Source organism: Delphinapterus leucas, chromosome 3 (genome assembly GCF_059928025.1).
Source record: "Delphinapterus leucas isolate spDelLeu-1000000601 "Yukka" chromosome 3, BTC_Dleu_Yukka2, whole genome shotgun sequence".
Classification (NCBI taxonomy): Eukaryota; Metazoa; Chordata; class Mammalia; order Artiodactyla; family Monodontidae; genus Delphinapterus; species Delphinapterus leucas.
Genome location: NC_143131.1, coordinates 63,403,449 through 63,422,161, shown reverse-complemented (window position 1 = coordinate 63,422,161; position 18,713 = coordinate 63,403,449). Strand labels below are relative to the sequence as shown.

The window sequence follows — 18,713 nt, the reverse complement described above, 5'->3', positions numbered from 1 at the left end:
AGATCGACTGTGTTGGGCTTCCTTCCCTCCCCAAGAATCCAAAACAAACAGACCTCCATCACCTGAGGTAACCTGAGTGCATCTCCATGCCTTAAAACCAGAACAGGTGGAACCAATGTTCTTTGCCATTTTGTATTCCATTAAAACTTTATGGAAAAACAGTTTATTGCCATTAACTACATTTAAATAAAATCTTCTGGGTGAGAAAGATTTTAATAAGTATAAATATTTTCTGATGCCTAGTATACACACCGATCGCAAACATACTTACTGATCCAAAACTGCTGCTCAATCACTTTTTTTACTCAAGTATAGTTGATTTACAATGTGTCAATTTCTGTACAAAGTGATGTAGTTACACATATATATATACATTTTTTTAATATTCTTTTCCATTATGATTTAGCATAGGATACTGAATATACTTCTCTGTGCTATACAGTAGGACCTTGTTTTTTATCCATTCCATATATAATAGCTTACATCTGCTAATCCCAACCTCCCACTCCATCCCTCTCCCAACCCCCTCCCCCTTTGCAACCACAAGTCTGTTCTCTATCACTTCTTAATTTAACTCTAATTTCACCTTCTCTCCCTTCCAATTTAAAAGAGAGGGAGGAGAGTACAACTCTAATTTATCCTTTATTTTTCTTAGTGATAGATATTCCCCACAGTTCTAAAGTTTAAGCCAACTTGACAAAACCTATTTTAAAAAAAAACAACAACAACAAACTTCTCTTTATATACAAGTTTCATCTCTTCCCATCTTTTCTCAGGATCACCCTATCAGTTACCCTTTTCTCTCATATGTTCATCTGCTTCCTCTCAACAGGATGCCTCACATCTACATTTCAAGTCTCAATCATCTTTAAAATGCACACAAGCAAAGAAAACCAAAAGCATTCCTTCAATCACTCTCAAGCTACTATCAGCCCCCTTCTTTCTTTCCACTTCTCCAACTCCCAACCCACACTCCCTCCCATTAGTTGCCAGTATTTCTCATATGTAAACTGCAATGGCCTTCTTACTGTTCCCCCCAACCTTCTGACCCCTTCCCCAACGTATTCTTCACAGTGATCCAGGATGAGCTTCTCAAAATACAATCTCATGTCACACCTACAGATTTGATGACTGTGAAGAGAACATATATTAAGTTTGGTTTATGCTCTCAATAATCGAAGAGCATATTTTGGGCCTATGAAAATTTACGAATCTTTGGGAATGGACGATGAATAACTGGTAAAATCATTTATTGGGATAGAGATTGCAAAGATGGGTAAATTCTTACCATCCACATAAATGACTGCTAAGGCACGAAGACAAGCTTTAAACCAGTGATAACCACTGACATTTTTATCAAACACAGCTAAAGCCCACTACCGCTGTAATATTATATTTTACTCACGTAGACCTTTGCTATATAACATAGTGGCCACTAGCCACTTGAAATATATCTAGTCCAAATTGAAATGTGCTGAAAGTATAAAACATACCATGTTTTTGACTTCAAAGCACAAAACAATGTAAAATATCAATAATTGTTATGTTGATTATGTGTTGAAAGATATTTTGTATATACGGGGTTAAATATATTATTAAAATTAATTTCACCTGATTCTTTTCCATACGGCTACTGCAAAATTTTAAATTACATGTGGCACAAATATTTGCATTCAGCAGTGCTGATCTAGTCATTATAATTTATTCAAGAATGGCTAATAATTTCACTTTCATCCATTTGGGCAAATTCAGTATGTTACAAAAAGGAAAACAAACTCAGACTTAAAGCTAAATTCCCTCGAAGTTTTTCAAAATACAAAAGATGACAAGAGACCTGATCAGAAGTTTTCCAAGCCAACGTTCTTATACAACATGGTAGCAGACTTTCACCATACTTTTTCACTTTCCTCACACTTTTTCACGATACCAGAAGACAATAATTTAAATATTTTTTAAAATTCAGAAAAAAATGAATATTTACAATTCTATCAAGGAAACCTATGGGAAATTGAAGACAGCTAACGCCAAGACAGACTGAAGGAGAAAGAATTCATCTAGTTTAGCACAATACTAGATTTTTTAATTATCTCATGTAATCCTCAGATCACCCCTATGACTTAGATTCTGTATCCTTTCTTTCACTGCTGAGAATACTAGCTCAGAGATATTTAAGTAATTTGCCCAAAGTCATATAGTTAACGAGTGACATGGTCAAGATTCAATTTCAAATCTGACTCCAAAGACCAAGTTTTCAGAAGAAAATCTGATAAAGAATACAAATTTATGTTTCAAACAATATGTCTTCAAAAGAAAAAGGCTGAATTAAACACTGTATTGCTCCACAAAACTTAATTAAAATACTCAAGAGCTCTGCTTAATCCAATCAATATTACACACTAGACTAGGCAACTTGATTAAACGAGGAAAGTCCCAAACTAGGGACTATGAGAGGTACTACCTTCAGAGAGTAAAATTTTTTTCCTACTCTATACTTCTCAAAGCTATTGTAATCATATGAATTTAAAACACACTGAGAATTTCAAGGGGGGAGGGGGAACTACTACAAGAAGCCATTAAAAATCTCCGCAAGACTCTAAAACAACATTTAGCAAAACTTCTGTAACTCATTATAAAGAGTGCTTAATAATCACTAGAATTATTGAATAAATCATGATGTTGAAAAATTAATATTCATTGTCACTGCAAGTCATGACAATCTTAACTAATTTTTCATGGACCACATCTCTCCTTAGTAAATTAGAAACAACTGAAGCAAACACACCCAAGCAGATTTACCTCATAAGTGCAACTTAAAAGTTAACAAACCACACCTTAAATTGCAATTTTTGTCCATGTTAACACCAGCATTAAGTGCCAAAAAAAAAATTATTTCCCTGTCTAGCCCCTCTACATTCTAAAGGAAGAATTCTTTGGAAACAAAACATAATTTCTGAACATAATATAATATGGTGAAAATTTCATCCAGATAATTAATGATCTATGGAAGGGACTTAAATAATATAGAAAGCAAGAAACTCTAGTTTCTTAGCCCACAGTCAAAATGAAATTAAGAGATCTGGTGCTTTCTATTCTATATTATATTGTGTATATATATGTTCTATTTTATATTGCCAACAGCACTCTGAGCAGTTGCTTTAAGAAATCCTCTATCCTTATTAAAGCCATTCATGGAATAGTTTTCATCCAAGTTCTGTAATTCCTGACTAAACTTGGAACTATTAACCTCTGTGTCTGAATTTTCCCATCTATAAAATGAGGGAGGCAAACTATAACAACACCTAAGCTTTCTGCCTCAGACTCTGCATTCAGGGGAACTGAGGCTACAATACCGACCAATTCTTTCTCCTTCAAAGCACTTAATGACACATTATGTCTCCCAACTCAAGTGTGGATCCTTAACATCAGGGACTTCTTCATCTCTGTATTCCTAGTGACTATCACAGTGTCTGATTCACTTTCAGTGCTCCATAAATTTTTGGCTAAATAAATAATGTACTCTTGTTCCATTTTCAATGATAATAACCTCTTAAAGACAACTGAATTGGAAACTGTTTAATCTCTAATACAGCAATTACACAAAAACTTTAAGTAACTATAAAGACCTTATCAAACTGGCAAATACTACAGTTTAAATATAATGGTGATAAAGACTGAGAATATGCTTGGCCTGTTTTTCAAATTATGCCACTGGATCCACATTAACCATCTAACCAAAATAACAGAAAATAGTCCACTGGCAAAAGAATTAGCAAATGCCATGAGATATCACTAAAGTAAAGGGGTCCTACAATTCCAAACTGCATATTTATTATGTGGCACCATTTTTGAGCTACGTGAATTACATGAAAGCCAGACAAAAAAAGACAATACGTCTAAAGATAGAGCAGTGGCTAGAAACCTGAACAAATGACTTCTTAAACCAACAGGGTAAAGAACTGAACATTAAGATAGTAGCAAAGTGTCCTACATCTATAATAAATCCTTAAGAAAGATTTTAAAAGTTAAGTAACTTTAGAGAACTGACATCTCTGACCATATACAAAAATTAACTCAGAATGAATCAAAGCCCAAAATATATGCACTAAAATTATAAAACTCTTAGAAGAAAACACAGGAGTAAATCTTCATGACCTTGGGTTAGACAATGTCTTCTTAGATGTAACACCAAAAGCACAAGCAACAGAAGAAAAAAACAGATAATTGGACTTCAGCAAAATTTAATACTTTCCTGCTATAAAGTACACCATCAAGAAAATAAAAAGACAACCTAAAAAATTGGAGAAAATTTTCACATATATTTGATAAGTGACCTGTATCTAGAATATATATTAAAAAAAACTTTATCTCAGTAATAAAAAGACAACAATTTTTAAATGGGCAAAGGATCTGAATAGACATTTCTCTAAAGAAAATGTACAAATGGCCACTAAGCACATGAAAAGACACTCAGCATCACTAGCTATCAGGGAAATGCAAATCAAAACCATAATGAGATACCACTTCACACTACTAGAATAGCTATAATAAAAAAGATAGTATTGGCAAGGATGTCAAAAAACTAGAATCCTTACACTCTCCTGGTAAGCATGTAAAATGGTACAGCCATTTTGGAAAATACTTTGGCAATTACCAAATGACCTAGCAATTCCACTCCTAGGTATACATCCATACGTCCACTTATAAAAAACTTGTACAAATATTCATAGCAGCATGATTCCTAACAGCCAAAAGTTGGAAACAACCCAAATTTATATCAACTGACAAATGTACAAATAAAATGTAGTATACCCATGCAATGGAATTATAATTTGACAATAAAAAGAAATGAAGTCCTGATACATGCTATAATATGGATGAACCTTAAACACATGATGCTATATGAAAGCTACCAGTCATAAAGACTACATACTGTATGATTCCATTTGAAATGTCCAGAAAGAATATTAGTGGCTGCCTAGTGCTGGAGAAGTTGGGAGGGAAATGTGGAATGGCTGCTAAAGCGTATGGAGTTTCTTTTTGGGGTGGTGAAAATGTTCAAAAATTGACAGTAGTAATGACTGCACAACTGTGAAAATACTAAAAATCACTAAATTGTACCCATTAAATTGGTGAACTGTATGGTATATGAATTATATCTCAAAGTTGTGTTTTAAAAAGATAATCAAAATAAAATAATCAGATGTAACATTTCTTGGAAGAAATGTTGCCAACCACCCATAAATCCATGTCTTCAAAATCTAAGTACCAAATCACTCACTGCCCTCATTAAATAGAGAAACGCTCATTAGAAAAGTAAAAAGGGATGGGGTAGGGGGATTGGCAAACGGGGACTACAATGACACAAGAGTTTGAATACTTACAAACTGGATACTTTATTTTAGCATTCTGTTATATGGAATCATGAAAATTTCTTCTGAAATTTGAGAAATTGGGTAGCTAAAAGAGCTAGGCGCCCCAATACTAATGCACAGACATAAAAAGAAAAAGGCTGATCACAAAGAACAGGAAAATATTGGTCATATGTCTGTTCAACTGACTGCCAAGCTCAAATGATCACTAATGAATGAGCCACTGAACTAATATCCTAAGGATGGGAGGACATCCCTTATTTCCAATAAACTCTCAAGAGATTTTTGCAACAAAAAGTTTGTTTTATCATACATAGTGGTTCTCCACCAAGATTAATGAGTTTTCTGTCATTCATATTAAATACTGAAATAGCAAAACAATTACCGCTAAATGTGGCAAGAAAAAACCTGTGAAAAAATTTTTAAAAGTCTTAGTATTTGGGTCATATTATAGGCAGTCAACTTTTTTTTTTTTTAGCATCTTTATTGGAGTATATTTGCTTTACAATGGTGTGTTAGTTTCTGCTGTATAACAAAGTGAATCAGCTATACATATACATATGTCCCCATATCTCCTCCCTCTTGTGTCTCCCTCCCACCCTCCCTATCCCACCCCTCTAGGTGGACACAAAGCACCACCGAGCTGATCTCCCTGTGCTATGTGGGGCTTCCCACTAGCTAGCTACTTTACATTTGGTAGTGTATATATGTCCATACCACTCTCTCACTTCGTCCCAGCTTACCCTTCCCCTTCCCCGTTTCCTCAAGTCCATTCTCTACATCTGCATCTTTATTCCTGTCCTGCCCCTAGGTTCTTCAGAACCATTTTTTTTTTTTTTTAGATTCCATATATATGCGTTAGCATACAGTATTTTTCTCTTTCTGACTTACTTCACTCTGTATGACAGACTCTAGGTCCATCCACCTCACTACAAATAACTCAATTTCATTTCTTTTTATAGCTGAGTAATATTCCATTGTATATATGTGCCACATCTTCTTTATCCATTCATCTGTCGATGGACACTTAGCTTGCTTCCATCTCCTGGCTACTGTAAATAGAGCTGCAATGAACACTGTAGTACGTGACTCTTTTTGAATTATGGTTTTCTCAGGGTATATGCCCAGTAGTGAGATTGCTGGGTCATATGGTAGTTCTATTTGTAGTTTTTTAAGGAACCTCCATACTGTTCTCCATAGTGGTTGTATCAATTTACATTCCCACCAGCAGTGCAAAGGGTTCCCTTTTCTCCACAACCTCTCCAGCATTTATTGTTTGTAGATTTTTTGATGATAGCCATTCTGACTGGTGTGAGGTGATACCTCATTGTAGTTTTGATTTGCATTTCTCTAACGATTAGTGATGTTGAGCATCCTTTCATGTGTTTGTTGGCAATACAATACATTTTGGAGAAATGTCTATTTAAGTCTTCTGCCCATTTTTGGACTGGGTTGTTTGTTTTTCTGACATTGAGCTGCATGAGCTGCGGCAGTCAACTTTTAAATGTAGTTTTTCCATCTCAGATTAAATATGTTTTACAGAACATTTATTTATCTATTTATTTATTTTTGGCTGTGTTGTGTCTTCATTGCTGTGCACGGGCTTTCTCTAGTTGCAGAGAGCGGGGGCTACTCTTCATCACAGTGCGCAGGCTTCTCATTGCAGTGGCTTCTCTTGTTGCATTAGCTCTAGGCGCGGGCTTCAGTGGTTGTGGCTCGTGGGCTCCGGAGCACAGGCTCAGTAGTTGTGGCACACGGGCTTAGTTACTTCACGGCATGTGGGATCTTCCCGGACCAAGACCCGAACCGGTGTCCCCTGCACTGACAGGCAGATTCTAAACCACTGCGCCACCAGGGAAGCCCCCAGAACATTTTCTTATGAAATGATTTCTGGCTAAATGACCTACTCTTGTTAACTTTGTGGTTAAGCTCTTCAGACCAGTAATTAAAATCATACCACCAAATCCAAATCTACAACAATATATCCATGGAGAGAAAATGTTCAGAGTTCCAACTGTGACACCAGGGATTCATCTCCTGCTAGCTTCCCATGATGTCAAAAAGTAATCATAATTACAACTTTAAAAAATATTAGACTCAAATATAATAAAAAGAACACTAGATATCCTTTTCAAAAACCATCAACATTAAACAACCAAGTGTACAACTTTCCAACATTTAAACAAAGTTTACATCACAAGGTGATTTGTCATAAAAATAAAATGAGCTCTCATTATTATTACCCTCAGTTCAAGTTGTGATATATAATAGCTTCTAAAATCCCCACACTTTATAAGACAACCAGTAATTTCTATGTTTTGTTTTTGTTGCTATTTGTTAATACCAAAAGTTTAAAAGTTAATAAAAATTAGAGTCTGCCTTAAGAAACATAGGCAATTTAGGGATAAAATAAACGAGAAGAATAATCACATGTTGCAACCAAAGATAATCTTGCACCATAATTTATTTCCTTTATCTGTTATTTTAAGAGCTTCCCATCTTTGTCTTAATTCAAAAGCTAAACTTCTGGAACTATAAGAAATGTAAAAAAAATAAAAAAATAAATACTGAAGGCAGAAAAATTAAGCAATTTGCCTAAGGTCACCTAGCTAGGAGGCGAACAAGCAAATCTAGGCTGCCTGGTTCCAAAGCCACCCTTTTACCAACTCCCCTGGGCCACCTCTGTAAACTTCATTAACTTCTTCCTCTAAGCCCCCAGCACCAGCCTAAGAACACAGAAATGTTTGTCTGCAATATATATAGCTCACAGAATATTTTCTTATGTACTCAACCCTAAATGGTGGTTAAGTTCCCCCTGAGATTCAAATATAAACATTTCCATAAAATTTTTTTTAATCAAGTAGAAAAAGCATGTAACACTTCTTTGAAGCTTAGGGAATACATTAATTTACATTTTTATAATATGCCACTTACTTGTATGCAATTCACTAAAATTTATGACTATTTGAGATGCCAAAAATTAGGTATGCTAGGCCATAAATAAAACCACAAGACTGGCTAAATCAACCAAAAGAAGCATCAACAGCTTCGGGAAAATTGCTAAATGGTAGTAAAATTACACTAGTACACCAGCCCCTGCCGTGACTGGCCCATATTCTTGATGCTTTTTTCCTATCACCTACCACCTTCCACATATATTCCTCATCACTATATGAGAATTCTAACCACCATTGGAGGGTTCCCACAGATAAAATGACTGCCAGTAGCATATATACAACTCTGCCTTTGCTTATTTCTCTTGAACAAAGTAGAAACATCCAGTATTTGTTGTGTACATATTGTTTTTTCTATGATATGCATTGTTTTGGCTGTGTTTGATAAGAAAAAATCTTTACTAGCTACATATACTAAATCACTTGCATTCAAATGTCTGATTTATTTTTCTTCTATTAACAATCAATTTAGAATTATAATGCATACCTATCACAAATCCTTTCTTCCTAGTTTGATCTCACCAATACTCAAAATGCACTACACTTTATAATATACACTTATTTGCTTTATTCTTTTAAGAGGTTCCAACAGTTCTGCTGATATGCAAAAAAATTCACTAATTCATCTGTAATCTGTAAAATAAATGGAAGTGTCTCTTTTAAAGAAAAGGAAAAGTATCAAGTTGGTAATATTGATGTATTTAGAATTACATTCTAAAAACAAGTATAAAACCCACTATTACACTTTTTTTTTTTTTAAGTTTTGAAACAAGCAGAGATTAGAAGGAGTTGCAACACTAGCTCTGGCAATTTGGGAAGCTGGGAGAGCTGATATATATACTCTACGGACTTCAGCAGGTACTTGGGAGCCATTTTGCATGAAATATGAAGGGCTTTTTAAACTAAAATATTTCATTTCTTTTGCAAGAACACAGATTAAGAATAGAGATTTTTCAACGAGGGTGCCAAGACCATTCGAAGGAGAAAGAACAGTCTGTTCAACAAATGGTGTTGGAACAACTGGATATCCACATTCAAAAGAATGAAGTTTGACCTTACTTCACACCCTATACAAAAATTAACTCAAAATGAATCATAAAACTAAACGTAAGAGCTAAAACTATAAAGCTCTTGGAAGAAAACACAGGGATAAATGTTCATTACCTCAGGTTTGGCAAAGGATTCTTGGATATAATATCAAAACAAAAGCCACTAAATATAGATAATTTGACCTTATTCAGAATTTAGAACTTTTGTGCTTCAAAGGACATTAACAAGAAAGTAAAAAAGTAATCGACAAAATGGGAGCAAATATTTGTAAATCGTATATCTGGATAAAGGATTTATATCCAAAATATATTTTAAAAAATCATTTATAACTCAATACTAAAAAGACAAATAACCCAATTTTAAAATGGGCAAAGGATCTGAATAGACATTTCTCCAAAGATGATATACAAATGGCCAATAAGCACATAAAAATATATTCAACATCATACAGTCATCAGGGGAATGCAAATCAAAACCAAAATTAGATACTTCACACTCACTAGGATGGCTACAATTATTAACAGGTAACAACAAATGTTGACTAGGATGTAGAGAATGTGGAACCCTCATACACTGCTGGCGGGAATATAAAATGGCGCAGCCACTTTGGAAAACTGTCTGGCAGCTCCTCAAATGATTCAACATTGTTACCAGAAGACCCAGAGATGCTACTCCTAGGTATATACCCAACAGAAACTAAAACAAGTGTTCAAACAAAAACTTGTATACAGATGTTTATAGCACCATTATTCATAATAGTCAAAAGGTGGAAACAACCCAAATGTCCATCAACTGATGAACTGGCATTACTAATTCTTATAAGCACCCCATGCCAAACGCCAGGGAGGGGATTATTGAGATTGCTATCTGCATACACACTTACAAGGATTTCTTGTGGCATTTCTTGCACAGGGAAGTCACTCGGTACAAAGTCAAATCCAACCAACCTCCACATCGTCTTTTATGCCCATATCTATTAAAAGTTGGGAAATTTCCTTCTTGTGACTTAAAAACATCCCATAGCGTTTGGACTTTCATTACCACCAAAAACTAAGTACAACTTTAATTATATCATGTAGACCTCTTCTATCATTTTTATCTGTATTCGGTCTAAATACAGGTCTTTTTCTTTTTTCATAAATTTATTTATTTTTGGCTGCGTTGGGTCTTCGTTGCTGCGCGCAGGCCTTCTCTAGTTGCTGTGAGCGGGGCTACTCTTCGTTGTGGTGCACAGGCTTCTCGTGGCGGCTTGTCTTTGATGTGGAGCACAGGCTCTAGGCACGCAGACTTCAGTAGTTGTAGCACGTGGACTCAGTAGTTGTGGCTCGCAGGCTCTAGAGCACAGGGTCAGGAGTTGTGGTGCCCGGACTTAGTTGCACAGTGGTATGTGGGATCTTCCCGGACCAGGGCTCAAACTCGTGTCCCCTGCATTGGCAGGTGGATTCTTAACTACTGCACAACCAGGGAAGCCCCTAAATACAGGTTTGATTCTTTTTTTTTTTTTTTTTTTTTTTGACTGCATTGGGTCTTCATTGCTGTGCACAGCTTTCTCTTTGTTGCACAGGCTTCTCAGTGCAGTGGCTTCTCTTGTTGTGGAGCATGGGCTCTAGGTGCGCGGGCTTCAGCAGTTGTGGCTCGTGGGCTCTAGAGCGCAGGCTCAGTAGTTGTGGTGCATGGACATAGTTGCTTCACGGCATGTGGGATCTTCCCCGACCACAGATCGAACCCATATCCCCAGCATTGGCAGGCAGATTCTTAACCACTGCGCCACCAGGGAAGTCCCTACAGGTTTGATTCTATCACTATTTGGGCAAGAAGGTATTGCTTTGCATTTACCTTTAGGCAATTCTGGTTGAAAGAAACAAACTCTGCACACAGAAAGAAGGATGCCAGGTTTCACAGAGGCTGGAATTCTTCAAAACATGGCAATATCTCTTGTAGTGCAAGAGCAGCTCGAATAAGGGACTGGAATTCTATAAAATGACCAGAAGGCCTGGTCAGACGATTCCTACTCTACTGCTTCATGATTTGCATGATAGATAATTTGGCTCTTTCCTCATGTCTTTCCGTGGTTATTCCCGCTACAACTACCTGGCTTTTTCTCTGTGCTCTCACAGAGAAAGATAGCTCCTGAGAAAGATAGCTCTGTTAACTATCACTGTTCTCGTTGGGGCAAAGTTTTTGGACCAAGCGATCTTATCTGCTCCTGATCAGCTCAAAGACTGGCCTCTGCTTGATAAGATCAGTCAGCTAAGACCAGCATGGCAAGTATCACACAGTAAAGGACATGATCACCTATGTGTAAGTAATCACTTCAGGCTGCTCCCTCAGTAGATGCTGGGGCTCAGACCATAGCATCCTAGAACATAAACCCTCTTCTCTGAGATGATCAGACTCAATTCCAATATCCAGTGGATTAAAACATGAGAGAATTTACGCATTCACAAAATGGTCCATAAGGGCCCAAAAATGTAACAATTAGAGAGTTTTAAAGTAGAAAAAGAACTTGAGACACAACTGTCTGCCTTAGCATCTGTGACAGGTCATTGAAATTCTGTTTGAATTCCTTCAGGTGCTGGGGAACTCCATACCAAAAGAGCATTATCAGGCTATTCTAATAGATTTTTTTAAATCTTTATGTTAGGACAAAATCTATTTTCATATGAACTCTGCCAATTGGCCTTTTTTTCCTGAAGCAAGAACACATTTATTCATTCAACCAGCTAAGAACCCTTCAAGCATCTGTATATCTCAAACTTCCCTTTAGCCTTCTGTAGACTAAACCCATTGAGTAAACTTAATTTTCCTAGGACTTGATTCCAGACCCATGGTCATTCTGTCTTCTTCTTGGGAACAACCTATCTTGTTCAAACCAGTCTTCAAATACGCACTGGGAACTGAAGACAATATTCACTGGATGGACAAGAACAGAATACTGTAGATTCATTTTTAAGAACTGGTCACTAACTTCATTAATCCAATATATATTTTCAGGAACTACATAACACTGTGATTCATATTAAGAAAATATCCAGTAAGTTTCCTGGATCTGCATTCGACACTAGTAAATATTAACTGCACTCCAAAAAACCTTTCTGGTTGGGGAGGGGGGGCAACATCAGCAAAAGAACAGTTTACATTCAAAATTTTCACACTCACCATCATTTCTTTTACAATTATTGTTAAAGCCAAGGACCAAAATAAAACATGCTCAAACACTAGTTTTGTCTTTTAGCATTTGTGAGAGGTACCCTGCCCACACTAGCAGTCTCCCATTGTACCTGCCTGGGAGCTTACACTGCCGTAGGAGATACTCAATCTAGACAAAAGGCTTTCACATATCTTAAGAGCGTTGATCCAGGGCTTCTGCCGATGCAGGGGACGCGGGTTCGTGCCCCGATCCGCGAAGATCCCACATGCCGCGGAGCGGTTGGGCCCGTGAGCCATGGCCGCTGAGCCTGTGCTCCGCAACGGGAGAGGCCACAGCAGTGAGAGGCCCGCGTACCGCAAAAAAAAAAAAAAAAAAAGAGCGTTGATCCATAGCACCCTGACACTATACCCTAAATAAAGAAGACTGTCTCAAAAAGAATTACAGATGTGTTTTAAGCGATAGTTTGAACCCACATAAGATTAACAAATTGTTAAGAGAGTTGTACCAGCCTGGACTAAAAGACACAGAGATATTTCAAATTGAAAAGAGGTTTCTGGGCTCCCAATTTTCAATGGGAAGGAAGCAGACTGAAAATACTACTCAGTTACAAACTGGAGTAATTTACAGAAAAGAAGGACTTCTCAGAGGGTAGAGCCAAAAGCAGAAGAAAATAAGATTAGAAAAAGACTTCCAAGGTAGTAGAACTGGGCCCTAATCAAAGAACTCTCATTGCCCCCAAAGTAGGGGACCCTGAATAATGAGCCTGGCTGGATTTCAGACCCGCTGTTTGTACCAGCGACTGCTACATGCCTCCCACTCCTCCATTTGATGGGAGTTCTATTGAGGTTATCCTGTACCTGTCTCACCATTTTACACTGGGTTTATCTTTTCAGTTCCTAGGTCTATATCAAGAGGGACGGAGTTCCTTTCATCAAGATGTGAAGTCTAATCCTCCCACTCCTTTTCTGAAGCTGGGCTGGTTTTGTGGCTTGTTTCGACTAAAAGAATGTAGCGGAAGCGAACTGACTCAAGAAGCCTTGTGGCTTTCACTCGTCTTCTTGGAACACTGCTACCACCACGTAAAAAGCCCAGGCTATTCCTAGGAAAGGCCACATGAAAGAGCACCAATCGCTGCCCCCACTGACAGCCCCAGGCAACTGCCAGGTAGTTGAGCGAGGACATCTTAAACCATCCCACTCTAGGCAAGCTGCTGGATGACTGAAGCCACATGAGTGACTCTAGACAATAACATTTAAAAACAAACTGTCCAGCTAAATGTAGCTCAAATAACAAAATACTGAGCAAGTAATTTTTGTTTCAAGCCACTACATTTTGGGATTACCCTGCTATAAGCAGGGTATTGGTTCCAGGAGCCCCCTTGGATACCAAAATCCTCAGATGCTCAAGTCCCTTATATAAACTGGTGTAATGCAGCCGGCCTCCATATCTGCGGATTTTGCATGTATTTGTTACACGGCAATAGATAACTGAAACAGAGGTAAATAAAATAATGATGCATCTTAATTTGATGAAATATAATCAGCAGCTCAGTGGACTCTTTTTTAAAATGTCAACCTGAGGAAAAGAGATTGGGAACTCATGCAGTTCACATGAACATAAAATACCACAGACCATAAATTACTACCGCTATGTTCCAGATTAATGCTGAAAGATAAAGAAAAAATCCTTTCCTGTTGCTATCCAATCTCCAGTCTTAAAATTTTAAATGGCTAAGGGAAGAGTAGCATCCACTTTATTGTAAATGAAAACAAAACGGGTATCGTCCTTGAATTATGGGTCTCTTTTTTTTTTTTTTTTGGCTGCGTTGGGTCTTTGTTGCTGCGTGCGGGCTTTCTCTAGTTGCAGTGAGCGGGGGCCACTCGTTGCGGTGCGCAGGCTTCTCATTGTGGTGGCTTCTCTTGTTGCAGAGCATGGACTCTAGGCCTGCGGGCTTCAGTAGTTGCGGCTTGCGGGCTCTAGAGCACAGGCTCAGTAGTTGTGGTGCACAGGCTTAGTTGCTCTGCGGCATGTGGGATCTTCCCAGACCAGGGCTCGAACCCGTGTCCCCTGCATTGGCAGGTGGATTCGTAACCACTGTACCACCAGGGAAGCCCATAGGTCTCTTTTTAAGACAAAGTTTTCAATTTTCAACTTCAACTAAACTGTTAGGATACCACTGATATTACTGCAACTAAAAAGATAAATAAGAACACTGAATTGTATGCCATTTTAAATAGATTATTTCAATAGAATAGAATTAATGTTTGAGGCCAGAATAAAATGGACAGTTGCTCAATTTTAATATAGAGTTCTTTTATTAGGGAGGAAGCATGTGAAGTGACAAAGCACTAGGATTCAGACAACCTGGGTCTACTCTTAGTAGGGTGACCTAGGGCAAACCACTTAATTATTTTTAGCCTTGATCCCTCAACTATGACCCGCCAAACAGCTACTATTAGCACTCTAGAAGATTCAAAGGTAACATGAACTCCACCAAATTAATAAGCTAAGAATAATATCATCAACTATAATTAAATACAGTTCCCTGAATTCCTATTAATACTACCTATTATTATCTAATTAAAGGCACCATGCATTGAGCACTGATAACACACTAAATGTATGTTCACCTAATCCTATTAACAATCCTTTGGAGAAGGTACTATTGATATCATTCTATTCTACATAATAGTAAACGAAAGGTATAGAGAGGCTAAGTAACTTTCCAAGGTTTCACAGCTGGTCAGTGACAAAGCCAAGATTAAATGCAATTTTGGGGTTTTTGTTTGTTTCTTTGTTTGTTTTAACTCTTGACCCAAAACTTTTAAATACTACATGAGAGCCTCAAGTCCAAGCTCCAAACACAAGACAAGAATTTTGGTGAAAGAAATGCAAACAGAGAATATAGAGTGCCATCAGCAATTGACTAGGAATCAGGTGATCTAAATTCCAATGCCAATTCTGCACTACCTACACCTCGATGTAAGACAGTGGGCAAGTTAGCAATGGAAATCAAATAGTTTTTAATTAAGAAGAAATTAGGATGGTTGCCAAATGTGAAATATATATTTTGAAAATATGAACTTTATTTTTGAATATTGAAATATTTCAAATATTGAAAATAAGAACAGATTTGAGAAGAAAGATGACAATAAGGTAACACAAAGATGCACCTGAGAACTTTTTATATGTAAGTAGAGAGGACCAGAAATGCTATGTCAAGAATCACATTTACATAGAAGGAAACCAACAGTAGAAAGAAGAAAGAATATGCTATAAATGTAAAGCTTTACTTTGAGAGGAGGAAGGGCAGCTGAATTTAAGTAGAAAAATCAAAGGTCAGATACACAATGCTCTGACAGTCACCAAAAATAGGGAAAGATCATAAACAGAAACGTGTACAACCAAGTCTTCTTTAGGCCTAAATTATCCGTCCTTTGAAGCATTTTATGAACCTAAATAATCACTGTCCTCTGAATGCACCCACTTATAAAGAACAAAAAAGTTTATAGTTTTATGCCACAATGAATATTTAAAGCTACTTTTGGGTTTAGAATTATTACAGCAACCTTCTGTACAGCAGAAGAGGAAAGTGTCATGGCAACATTACTTGTCACAAAAAAGCAGTCTGGGCTAAGAAGCCGACAATGTCTTGCCCTAACAAGAGAACTAGCTACGTAAATTAAGCCAGGAAATGGAATGACAGAACAGAAAACAGCCAAACTGTCAGATGCTGAATAAACAGCATCAATGAATTATTTGAATTAGGAAGAGCTAACAGGTTCTTAATGTTATACCTCAAAATATTCTAAAATAATACCCGTTTGGCAAGTGATGAGATGTCTCTTTAGAATGTTTATGATTTAAGAATAATCCGATTTTCCACAACATGGGATGATGGAATACTAAACTTCTGGGGGGGAAAAATTCTACTCAAAGTATAACCATATCCTCTTTAAAACCTAAAAGTTTCAGGCCAGGTGTAGAGAATTTTCTTAAGTGATATTAGAGGCAAAGGAATAGTTGACTGAGTCTATTCTACATTTCTTCAGTGAGTCAAGCTGTCAATAATAATCAGAAGTATTTAGTTAAGATAATCCTCCATGAAATTAACAGGCAAACAATCAGAAGAGGGATGTTTTTCCTTTTCTAGAATTCTTAATAAGAGATAAAACCAGGAGTAAAAGAAGAGATGTAAATTCAACAAGCCAGAAGTGACCCTTGTAGGACCACAAATTAAAGTTACTATTGTACATAACCAGGAGAAATTAACCAACTTCGAGCAACAGAAACAAGTTACACGTGCTAAACAACAGCACTCATTAAGAAACCTGGAGTGGTACTTTTTAAGGTATTTATATAGACGTTGCATTAAGTTAGGCGCAGATAATGAACACCTTAGTCGTCTTCCTTTGCCGGTTTCTATGCCAAGCCCTCTCGAAGCTGGGATCCAAAAGGTATACTCCAAGAAAGAAAGAAGCTCATGTGGGAAATGGTATCCTCATACAGCCCAGAGAACAGCTGACGCACAAGGAGCTTGGAAAATATCCCGTCGTTTACCTTACTAAGAGCGGTTAGGAAGGAAGATGATCGTCCACGTGCACTATTGTTTCCAGGTGTGTTTATTTATATTTAACTTACGCTTTGTTATCAGTACCCTCAACCTCAAGCAAATGGTGGGGAGGAGGGGTGGCAGCGCCGCTGGTGGCACCTGGGCGCAACACAAGTTTAAAAATTAAAAACAAAAACCTTTTATTTTTAATTGCAGCGTACTCGGTGCCCTCACCTCTCCTCCACATCTCTGCCATCACCCACGCAGCTCCTCTCAGCGCCCCCTCGGGTCCCCATGACAACCCCTCCCGATGGTGAGCCCCCCTCCGCCGCGTCCCGGCCCCCGCCCCTGCCCGGCCAGCCACACTTACTTGACAGGTGACAACGCCACCTGCTCTAGGCTCATCACTCTCCCCGCTCCCGAGAGGCGGGCCGGGAACCCCGAAGCCCCAGGAACCCTCACTCCCGAGCCAGGGCACGACCCTCTCCAGTCGGGGACGCGGGGAGGGCCGGCCGTATGGGGAGCTCGGTAGGTTCCACTCCGACCCCAAAACGAGTGACGCGTGGGCCGGAGCGCGACCCCCCAGAGGGGTGCGGCGGCCCCGAGCCCCTGTCTTAAGGGGCTGAACGGGGCCGAGTGGCGGGCGCGAAGGAACTTGTCGGTTTAAACAAACAACGACGCGTCACGGTGGCGGGAGATGCTGGGGACGACGCTCACCTTGAAAGGGTTGTTGAGATCCGGGTCTGCAAACGGGTTACTATCAAAATCCGACATCTCGCGCTCGGCGTCACCCACCCGACCCAGGCGCAGAGAGAGACAGAGAGGAGGCGAGCCCGCCGCCCCCCTGCGCGCTCACGTCGCCGCCGCAGCCGCCGCCGCCGCCGCCGAGCAGATCCGGGTACAGCTCGCGAGGCCACCCAGCCGGCCGTGCCACTGAGCATGCCCGGTGCGACGGGCTGCCGGACGCCGGCGCCGCTCCTAGTTCGCCATCCCGTTCCTCCGAGCCGCACTCCAGCACTCCGGGCTTTAAGTACGACCGAGTAGGAACTAGGGGCGGAGGAAGCTGGGAACAGTGGAAGGAGCGCGGAGGTGTTCTGTGCTAAGCGCATTTGGATGAGCGGAGCGTCCGGCTGGACTTGGTTGTGTTATCGATTTAAAATCGGCGCCGTGTGGCCAAGCATGACTTACGGGAGAGGTGGCACTTTGTTGGCAAGAAAGACGTACACTAAGACCACTTCCCCAGGTTGGGAAGGCTGCTTGGGACGCAGGCTGCACACCTGGGGAAGGAGTGGCAGCTTAACTGGGCTCAGAGGCGCGGAGACCTAGAGAAGCTCCGCACCTGTAACCACAGATAACGCCCGGTGGGGCCTTGTCCTCACTAATGAATTTCGTACACCCCTGATTCCACCTGGAAATCCCTGCCTCCCGTCTTCCGGTTTTTTCCGACTCTGGGTTGCTGCTAAATCACGGAGACCAGCCGTGATGCTACCGATCCGGACTGGCTCCGCAGACGTTTGGGAAAGAGAGATTCAGTACCAGGGTCCGGCCCTTGGTACCGTTCTCCAGATCTGCAAAATGGCTACTTCTCCAGAAATGATCGCGGGGTGGCACAGGTCCAAAGATCAAGGCCCTTAAGT

At 39.2% G+C, this 18,713-nt stretch overlaps 1 protein-coding gene across 4 annotated transcripts in view; it reads right to left on the bottom strand.

Annotated features, from left to right (window-relative positions):
• Positions 1 to 17,967, bottom strand: part of SCAMP1 (secretory carrier membrane protein 1) — a 114,134-nt gene extending 96,167 nt beyond the window's left edge. For 2 of the 4 annotated variants that reach the window (XM_089909048.1, XM_089909049.1), the window contains exon 1: positions 17,794 to 17,967. In XM_089909048.1, coding sequence (XP_089765174.1) covers positions 17,794 to 17,850 — 57 coding nt within the window. In that variant the 5' untranslated portion in view covers positions 17,851 to 17,967. The remainder of the gene's footprint in view (positions 1 to 17,793) is intronic. The other 2 variants (XM_089909047.1, XM_022594143.3) reach the window with 2 other exon arrangements.
• Between the last annotated feature and the right edge of the window lie 746 nt (positions 17,968 to 18,713).